General features: G+C 28.6%; 1 protein-coding gene across 1 annotated transcript in view; it reads left to right on the top strand.

The window, feature by feature from the left end:
• Positions 1-4,633: 4,633 nt before the first annotated feature.
• LOC130962811 (uncharacterized) overlaps positions 4,634-10,931 on the top strand; it is a 72,963-nt gene continuing 66,665 nt past the window's right edge. Inside the window, exons 1-11 of the mRNA XM_057888977.1 lie at positions 4,634-4,680; positions 4,899-4,968; positions 5,580-6,263; positions 6,670-6,816; positions 6,929-7,042; positions 7,446-7,504; positions 7,721-7,787; positions 7,930-7,981; positions 8,081-8,173; positions 8,279-8,362; positions 8,477-8,898. Coding sequence (XP_057744960.1) covers positions 4,634-4,680; positions 4,899-4,968; positions 5,580-6,263; positions 6,670-6,816; positions 6,929-7,042; positions 7,446-7,504; positions 7,721-7,787; positions 7,930-7,981; positions 8,081-8,173; positions 8,279-8,362; positions 8,477-8,898 — 1,839 coding nt within the window. The remainder of the gene's footprint in view (positions 4,681-4,898; positions 4,969-5,579; positions 6,264-6,669; positions 6,817-6,928; positions 7,043-7,445; positions 7,505-7,720; positions 7,788-7,929; positions 7,982-8,080; positions 8,174-8,278; positions 8,363-8,476; positions 8,899-10,931) is intronic.

Raw genomic sequence — 10,931 nt, 5'->3', positions numbered from 1 at the left:
TTATTCGGTTGATCTCGTCGTAATTAAATAAAAATATAAAAAAAATAAAATTAAAAATTAAATACATATTTTTAAAAATATATATTAATAATAATTAAATATTAATTTTTAGATATAATTTATAGTATAAAAAGAGATAATAAAATTAGTTATTAGTATAAAATATTTTTTAATTTAAATAAACAGAAAAGAAAAATAAAAGATAATACAAATAATATTAATATATTAATATATTAATATATTATGTATTGTTATTTATTTGGTATTTATGTTCTATATTTAAAATAATAAAAATTAAAAATTTATTTGTGTTTTATTATATATTTATTTTTTGTTTTATATATTATACATGTTTGAAGTTATAGTGAACGGGAGTTCTTACGATATTAGAGAACATGAAAGTGAAATATGTTAGATCAAATGAGAACAGTAATAAGAACAAGTATGAAATTATTCCTTTCAACGGCTTTTTTTATCTAAGAAAACAAAATTAGAGAGCATTTTTTATGAAATTATTTTTTTTTATTTACGTTGCATGTAGCCAATGGTTAGCCGAACTGTTCTTCAACCATGCGATGAGGCGAACCATGTGTGTTTTGTAGCCTAATCAGTGTTAAATTTGTGCAATGCATGGTTTACATTTTAATTTTACATAGTAAATTGAAAATAATATTTTATAATTATAAATTTTTTAAATTTAATATAATACTATCATTATTATTATTTAATAAACATATTGAATGTATAATTTTATCTTTATTTTAAAAAATAAAATATAATAGAACCATTTGAAATTTATAATATTTTTGAACCATGAGAAAAGAGACTTGAGAAAATAAAAGTATATATAACTGTAATAGTAGCATGTCAATTTTACACTAAATTTTATATTATAAGGCAAATAAAAATTTATCAACAATCTAATATTTTACTAATCTCATTAAAAAAATAATTGGCATATGATGTTGTGCTTCATATTACACATTTTATTTCGAGTTTGAACTATAGTTAATAAATTAGTTATATCTACGACAAATATTTGTACAAAAGTATAAATAATAACACATTACTAAAATGAAAATACTATTTTCTTACCTAAATATTATTAAAAACTTCGTTGAACACGACATTTGCTGTTGATGAGTTTGGATTGCTATCTTCATCTAAAATTAGAAATTTTAGGGCATTGCAACTCTTAATTCTTGATAAAGCAACGTAAAATTGCCCATTAGTGAACACTAATTTTGCCAAGTAAAGTCCTGCATGTGATATTGATTTACCATATAGTGAAATACCTTAGTTTTTCAATATTTTTCTCCTCATATATAGTATCCTGTCAGCCAATAATATCTAAGTTGCATTCCAAATACGATTTAGTTTGTTAACACTATTAGATATCAATAGCATCACAAATAGTTTTTTCAATTGATAACCAAACCTCGTTAATAGCTGCAATGAATTTTTTATCGTCACGCAATAGTTCCATAAAATAGAAAGTATCTTGGAAGTTAGGATATGTAATTCCATTAATTGTCCTAATAAACTCATATGTTGTGTAACCTTTTTGAATAATTAACAAAATTCTCATATAGTAGATATCACATGTACCCGGTGGAACATAATTTAACTTCTTGATAGAATACTCTCTCTTAAGTAGATATCATTCCCTTTCTTTTCTATCATAAATAAATTGATTTGGAAACTCATCATACATTAAAATTTGACATGCTTCAAATTTTTTGTTGGCCTCCATCCATGCTAAGAACATCGTACCTTTTTCTTTCTCTTAATTCATGCTTTTTTCAAGATTGTCGTCGTCTTTAAAGATGATATTTTGATTTCCAGGTAAATAAAAGGTTAATCTCATCACTGAAGGCCATCTCCGATGAATATCATAAGTCAAAGTTGTCCACACAGTCTCCCGTGTAGACAAATACCCATAATCATAAAATTGTTTGATCTCATAAAACATTTTTTTAAATATGCTTTATCTTTTAAATTTTTAATACTAACATACCAATAATTACATTTTAAATAAAAAGAGAGAAAAATATTTATTTACCAAAAATAATTTTTCTCAACAAATTAAAATTCTTCAAACACAAAAAAATTTAATATTACAAAAATATTTATAATAAAATAAAATTAAAATAACAATCTAAATAAAAAATACTAAAATAAATAAATTTAAATTTATAGAATAAAATCTTGAAATAAATCTAAATAAATAAATTTATATTGAAGTCAATACTAAAATTCCTAAATTTCATTTTACTCATCTAATATTTGTAGGTGTTTATATTAAAAAAAACTAATTACAACTTAAAAAATAACCAAAAAAAAAAATTAAACCAAACTATATACCTATATATTTTATATTTTAAAATTTAAAAATTAAAAAATTCATAAAATTTTAAACACGATTTATAAATTATTTTTTATTAAAAAAATAGTTACAATTTAAAAATCAATAATTAATTAATTATTTTAATTTTATATAGATCAAACAACATAAAGTATTTTTTTAAAGTATGTTTATTTTTTATATTTTTAATATTAACATATAAATAATAATATTTTAAATAAAAAGATAGAAAAATATTTATTTTCAGCAAAAATAAATTTTTTAACAAATTAAAATCCTTTAAGTACAAACAAAATTTAATATTAGAAAAATTTTGTAATAAAATAAAGTTAAAATAATAATTAAATATAAAATACTAAAACAAATAAATTTAAATATATAGAATAAAATCTTGAATCAAATTTAAATAATAAATTTAGTTGAAGTTAATATTAAAATTCCTAAATTTTATTTTACTCATCTATTATGTGTAAGTGTTTATATTTAAAAAATAATAATTGATTATCCATCATCGATTTTTCTTTGAAAATTCATGAATCGAGATACAAAAGCCCTTTTAATTGAGACTTGTCCCTTGAGCGCTAGTCATGGCTTAGTTCGGGTCATGACAGGTGTTTTATTATGTATAATTTGGTAGGTGAAAATAAAAAAAAATATAAAATACGTGTTATGTATATTTTGTTGTTTTTTATTTTTGCTACTCCTATTAGAACTCCCTCTTTATTTACATGTGAAAAAATAAAATTAAAACTGAGATTTCATATTACACAATGTTAAATATAAATTTAATAATAAAAATAGAGTAGTAGAATGATAAAAAAAATACATGAAAGAAACATATGCATGCAGCAATTTAGATAGAACATTGTGTAAAAATAGTAGTGGAAGTCAGTATCTTTAAGAGATGAAACATTGGGTGAAAATCGTGATGGAGGATCAATACTTTTAGTAGATAGAACTTTGTGTGAAAATAGTGGCAAAAGATTAGTACTTATAAGAGATAGAAGATTGCGCGAGAAAACAAAAAATATTTTTTCATAGAACAAAAAATAAAAATAGCACAATGATCCTTTTTATTTTAAAGTCAAAATTTTTTTTTAATAAAAATAATAAAATGACTTTTTAAAAATGAGAAAATTTATATTATTCTATCTTTTCTAAAATTTTAAATTAACTCCTTAAAAAGTTAAAAATATTTACCAAAAATGATATCAAATAACTATAACAAAACTTTTCATCATTCCAAAAAAAAAAAAATTTTTTTTGCTATCTCCTAAATAGAATCTAAAACTTGTGTATCAACTACTTTTCTATAGATAAAAAATAGATTAGCCGCCCATTGTCACAAATCACAGTTGCCTAAAATTGATGTTGACACATACACATAAACATCTTTTCTCCTGGTTACGATAGAGAAAAACATGCACAGCCCTTTGATCCTCCTCCGAATCATTCTTCATCACAAGCCTACTAATCCTCCTTCTTTTTCTTTGCGCACATAGAGAAATTTGGTTTCAACCTCCTCCAAGTTTTTCATCCGAAGAAGTACACGTCGTCATTATCATAATATATCATGATTAATATGCACTCACAAATTCATGTATACATAATCAACCATTAAATTGCCATATCCACGTGCCATTGAACCCTAGCTTGTTGCAAATTCTGGATCTAATTTAGAATGTTTCTTCATAGCAGTTACTCTTCATACCAACTGAAATCGAATCTAGTCCATTTTCAAACATAAAGCTTGCATTTCAAATATTTTTTTTTAATATTACTGAAGTGGAATTTTAGTATTTCTCTATAATAATAATAATAATAAAAAATGGTCATCCAAAAAATCAGATGTAACTCTACTAATAATATGATGCACGATCGGTGTTTTATATGTGCAATTATAGCCGGTTTTATTAAGACGATCAATGTAAAAAACAGTTATTTTTGTTAACGTGATAACAAAAATAATTATCTTTTACATGCAATGTCAGTGTTTCACACGTGCAATCACAGCCAATTTTCTTCACGGGGTGGTGTAAAAAATTGTATCAAAATTAAACTCCAATAATAATAATAATAATAATAATAATAATAATAATAATAATGAAAAAGGAATCGATTTTAGATAGAGTTTGTGGTTGACCCTTAATTGGATGTGATTATTGTTGAAGTATGAAATGTGAAATATGGTAGCGTTAGTGTTGTGATGTGAGTTCCAAATTCAAAGTAAAAAGATATGGGCAGTAGAATTGCAGATTTTCTTGAAGTATGTTGTTGTCCTTATTGAGTAAGCGCTCATTAGAGGTTGATTCCAGGTAAATTATCATATCATAATCATACGTATTATAATATATATAATTAAAAAGAATTCTTAACATACGAGGGCGTCTGTTGCATGCATTAAATTCATCTTATTTATAAAAGTAACCGTTGTTCTTCTTCTTTTTGGTGTCATGATTTTGAGTTTTGTTCTGTTCTGTTATGGATTTGGTTATGCATACTCCGGAACAATAATTCATGTCAATGTTTATAGGGATTCTTATGGATTTGCATTGAGGCCTCAATACGCACAAAGATACAGAGAGTATTCTTCAATCTACAAGGTATGAGATAATTATTTCTTTTTTTTTAATTTATGATTATGGTGATTCTTGTTAATATTTCAATTTCATTCTACTACACATGTATTTGTTCAATTGTTTTGGGAAAAGAGCAATATTCTTTCAGTGGTAAAAATAAACAGGATTCCCTATTATCCATAAAAATTTAGATTAGGTAAACCTTTGGTTCTCTCTGAATGATGGTTATGGTACTAATAGCTGATGCAACAAGAACAAGAGAAAACAAAAATGGCTTGCATCATTCATTATTATTACATCATCTTAGAAAGTTTTTCTAATGGGTGATAAATTGTGCATGATGCATCTTAGTGCTAAGGAGTAGATTTATAGTTGCAAAAAGCTTCTCGCTAGTTCCTTGCACAATATAATAAAAAATAAATGCATTTGTATGAAACTTTTTCATTTCTCCTTATAATTTCAAGTAACAACTTGTCCCTAAATAACCACTGAAAGCATTGTATTTTAACCTTTTTTATACTTCAAATATTGCAGCCTTAGGAAATGATTTATGCTTTGCAACTATTAGTTGTTTTTCCTTATACGTAGGACAAGTTTAACTTAATCAACCTTAAATTGATTTATTAACATGTTAGGAGGAGGAAGGTGAAAGATCATATAAATGGAGAAGCTTCCTTGGAGAGGCACCCAACTCAGCAAAACTAAGTTCTCCTGAGAACAAACACAAAGAAACATCGGAAGTTGAATGTAATGAGGTAAAAGAAGAGAGTAGTTCAAATAAAGTATGCAAAGAAGATGATTTAAGTAGTAAGAATATTTCTGAAGGCACTAAAGAGGTTGGTGTAGGGGGTGTTAGTGAAGGAGGTGACTTAAGTGGCAATAAGTCTTCTGGAGTTAATGAGATAAAAGAAGGCACTAGTGCAGGAAGGGTTTGTGAAGGGGGTAATTCAAGTGGCAGAAAGGTTGTTTTTGATAGCTCAATAGAAAACAGTTCAGAAAAGGATTTGCACTATTCAGAAGAAAGAAAGACACGTAAAGTTCAACGCTGGGCTGAAATTAGGCCATCTCTTAGTGCCATTGAAAAATTGATGAGTTCTCGTTTCAAAAAGGGAAATGATGTGAAAGGCGAGATAAGAAATGGTAATAATGACCATCTTCCATATATAGAAAAATCTAAACTTGGAGGAGGGGTTTCTGCAACGGATGTTAATAAGTCAAGTGCTGCGTTAGTGGTTGAAGATTCACTTCAACAATTCTCTCTATGGAAAGAACTGGAGTTTCTTGTTCAGGGAGGCATCCCAAAGGATCTTAGAGGAGAGGTACATTGATGCATTCAAATGGTTTTGTAAGGTAGACAATGACTTTTGTAAACAATGTGAACAATGGGCTCTAGAATTAACCCTATAAAGTAAAAAAAATACTCCATTCCCAAATTATCTCCTAAATCCTAACATTAGGATAGCCATCCGCACACCTAGTAAATTGAACATTCAAGCTATTGTTAACTGTGCATGAGTAAACCGAATTAAAAGGAATAACCACCAAACAACTAAGATCAACATAATGCATACCTATTCAATTGAACATCCGATATATCCATTGTTCACATTGTTTAGTATTCTCATTATCTCCCTATACTTTTCGGCATTCAAATTCACAAGAATTCATAATTTTGTCGAGGAAAAATAGTACAGCCTTGTCTTCGCCACAATGTTCTTGTTACAGGTTTGGCAAGCCTTTGTAGGTGTAAAGACAAGGCGGGTTAAGAGCTATTATGAGGATCTGTTAGCAAAAGAAACTATCAATGCTGAAAGCAATGAGCAAAATGATACATCTACTGCATCTGGGAAGTGGAGAAAGCAGATTGAGAAGGTCATTAGCTGCATGCGCCTTGGACTTTATTTTGATTTGTAGGTGCTGCTTCTTTTGCTTCATATTAGAAGTTGGCTCTCTTCTTAGAATAAATCATACTTTTCATTTTCAGGACATTACAAGAACTTTCCCAGGACACCCTGCTTTGGATGAACATGGTAGAAATTCCTTGAGGCGTTTACTCCTAGCATATGCTAGACATAACCCCTCTGTGGGGTATTGTCAGGTAATTCGCGTCAATTAGAGCCTTTCTTTTCGAATATTGATTTGGCTATTCGCATTAATTTTTCACAAACCTTAAAAGCTTAAATACATTAATGCATTTCTATTTGTATTGTATCTTCTACAAGATCTTTTAAGGTTCTGTTAGCACGTCCGTCAAACCTAAACATTTAGTGGAAAAACATAACATGTTTAGATCCAAAAATGTAAACCAATTGAAAGATGACGTGTATCCTATGAAATAAGAGATGTGATATATTGCCTTGGATTTTTTAAATACTTTTCTTATTCCTTTAATTTCTTTTTTCAAGGGGTGTCATGTTTTATTCTTTGTGAGTGATAATCATTGTTATGTTCATCGTTGTGTTCATTGTCATTAAAGTTTTTGTTATTGAATTTACATGCAGGCAATGAACTTCTTTGCAGGTTTATTGCTGCTTCTTATGCCGGAAGAAAATGCCTTTTGGTAGGTTAGGAAAACTTAATGTTACAAATTTCACCCTCTTTGTCCATTGTCCCAAGGAGTAAACTTCTACGGGTTCTATCTTTTTATAGTTGCTTATAAAATTGTATACTTAAATCACGATTTTATCTTGGAGACTTTTGCACATAAGAGTTTTGGACTGTATTAGGTTTATGAACTAATTTGTTTCTTTTTTCTCCTTTCTCTGGGACATCTCAGGACTTTTGTTGGCATCATTGATGATTATTTTGGAGGTTGTTATACAGAGGAAATGATAGAATCCCAGGTATGACTTATAAATTGTACTATGTAGACAAAATACCTTTATCTTGATCAATGGGTCTTGATTGCACATGTGATTGATAATTGTAGTATTGAGAGACTTGTAGTAGTCCTCTTTGGATAGTGATAACTTTTAAACTTGTTAGGTGGACCAGCTTGTCTTTGAAGAATTAATGCGTGAAAGATTTCCAAAACTGGGTTTGTGTTTATTTATTTTCTCTTTGTTATTCTTCTTCTAATTGTCTCCATGAGTCGATTGGGATATCTTTGTTCATTCTTTCGATGCTTTGGGTGCAGTTAATCATCTGGAATACTTGGGAGTGCAAGTTACATGGATATCTGGACCTTGGTTCCTATCAATATTTGTGAACATGATTCCATGGGAAAGCGGTGAAATTTACATGGATTTTATCTTTTGTTTTAGGTGATGGTCTTTTGATACCATGGCATTGACTTTAATATGTTTCCTTTTATGATTCATTTCTATGTTTGTAGTACTTCGAGTTTGGGATGTGCTTCTATTTGAAGGGAACCGTGTTATGCTATTTCGAACTGCACTGGCCCTTATGGAACTATATGGTATTGAATGTTTTCTTGTGCTGTTGTCTGATGTGTGCAATATGGTTGATTTATTGGTAAACATTTTCTTTGCACACTCTGAGGTTATAACGAAATTTGCATGTATCATTGTAGGTCCTGCATTAGTCACTACAAAGGATGCAGGTGATGCGATTACTCTATTGCAATCACTTGCTGGTTCAACATTTGACAGCAGTCAACTTGTCTTAACAGCTTGCATGGGTTTTCTAGCTGTGACAGAGGAAAAATTACATGAACTAAGAGAAAAGCATAGACCATCTGTATTAGAAGTAGTAGAAGAAAGGGCAAGGAAAGGAAGACTTTGGAAGGATTCCAAAGGGATTGCTTCTAAACTATATAGTTTCAAGCATGACCAAGAACCGTTAGTAGAAGAAAAGAAGGTTAGTAAAGGAGATGATATGGCCGCTAATGAGGAAATACCACGAATAGAGTCTCATTCCTCTGATTTGGATGAACTACTTCACAGTCTTAATGTTGATTCTGAAGTGGATTCTCTACCGGATCTCCAGGAACAGGTAATCTTCTGCATCCCATAAGATATACATCTTTCCTCTGTTACCTTGTAAAATGGCTATGTTTGTGTAGTAGATTGAAATTTATTTACAACGGAACATGACCATTATTTTGACTTATTAATTCACCTTAATATGTTCGATGTCTTAAGACATGTCTTTGGATTTTTTGTTTTCTATTTTGAACCAAGCTAAACTGGACACTAGTAAAATATGTTTTAAAAAGTAACAAAAATAGGCCCTTCAATATGAAATAATGATGGTAACCGATCTCGGACTACACTCAAATATAAACTTAATCTATAATAGCAATAAAAAGAATTCCATCTTTTAACTGCTTTTAATGTCTAAACTTTGTTGTTTCTAAAATAACCCACAAGTTCAGAGATGTTGAGAAAAAGTTCAGTAGTGAGAGTGACTTGATTGAATAATAGTGCTTACAGAATAATAGTGCTTACAGAAGGTGATTTTAAATTTATTTAATTCAGGAAATAAATATTCACTTTTTTTTCTCTCCCAAATTTTGAAATGCTCAAAGAAGAGTAAATGGTCAAATAAGTCATTGGAAGATCACTCATTCTCCAAATTGGTTACCGAAAGATTTTTTAATCAAATTCGTCTTTTAAATATTTTAAATTAGTCATATTAGTCCTTCCCTCACTTTCATTGCTAACAGTGTCAAAGTTTGTTGATGTGGTACGTTAAATAACATTACAACACACACATAGTAGTCCTAATTAACTTTTAACATGATTAATTTATGAAATTAGATCAAATCAAATCTAAATTGAGAAATTCCAATACCTGAAGTTCTTCCCTCAATTAAGTTTTGATTTTATATAATTTTATAAATTTATTATGTTAATAGTCAATTGAAACTCCTAAAAGTATGTTATGGTGTCACTTAACGTGCCACATTAGTAAATTTTAACACCATTAATAAAGAAAGTGGCAGAAGAATTAATATGACTAATTTAAAATTTTTAAAGGACAAATTTGATTAAAAAAATTTTCAGGGACTAAAAAATAAGTGATCTTTTAGAACTAATTTGATCATTTATTCAATCAAAGAATGAATTTTTAAGATTACATAAAAAATAAAAATATGGATTGAAAATTATCTAAAAACCAACATGTTTAAGATAAAGTGTGCTTTTATTAGCATCTCTATAACACCTTATAAGATTATATAGAGTATCTCAAAGATCCTAGAATAATTTATGTTTTGTTTATTATGATAAGATTATTTTATTTCATCCGATAATTAGTTTTATCTTTACAATTGTCCTCTCCCTTCCTCCTAAGGTAAGGGTGGAAACATATGGAGTTAGGTTAGGCTTCACCTTTAATAGGTCAAATCTACAATGTAGCTAACTAGCACACTTTCTCTCATAGACTATTTTTCGAGTACTAAGCTTGAGATGTTAAAAACTATTAAAGAAGAAAACTACTTGTACGCAGTATTTTAAATTCAATGTTTACAACAACATCCAAACTTTTAAAGAACTTAAAATATAAAAGTATTTATAATAAAATATAACAAACTTAAGAACTCTTTTATCAAAACTTTTATTAATTAAAAATGAACCTCAACCAGAACATGAGTAAATAACGACTTCCGAATCTCTCAACATGTCTAAGAGGGAAAGCCAGGAAAGCCCCTAGAAGAGTCAAAATGATTTACACCATATATGCTCGATCCCTAATACCATCCTAAACAACATTTTCTAAGAATCTACCATTAAAGGTGTGTAAATTGTAATCTAACCAAATACTCCACTCCAAATAATGGCATACATTGTGCATTGCCACAAAGATTTTGCCTCTTTCTTCCAAAACATGCAAACCTCGTCGATAAAAGCTGATCTAGTGATGAGGGGTACACCCAAATTTTACCAAAGACATTAAGGAATTATCCATATGGCAGCGGGGAAATAGATTTGAGAATATTTCTGAACTGGGCTTATGTGATTCCATTATCAAGGAGGAAAGGTGCATTGTTCAAGGATTATGATACAAAATAAAGATGAGTATTT

The sequence above is a fragment of the Arachis stenosperma genome, chromosome 2 (genome assembly GCF_014773155.1).
Source record: "Arachis stenosperma cultivar V10309 chromosome 2, arast.V10309.gnm1.PFL2, whole genome shotgun sequence".
NCBI classification, from domain to species: Eukaryota; Viridiplantae; Streptophyta; class Magnoliopsida; order Fabales; family Fabaceae; genus Arachis; species Arachis stenosperma.
The sequence above is the reverse complement of the archived record's forward strand: the minus strand, read 5'-3'. Positions and strand labels throughout refer to the sequence as shown.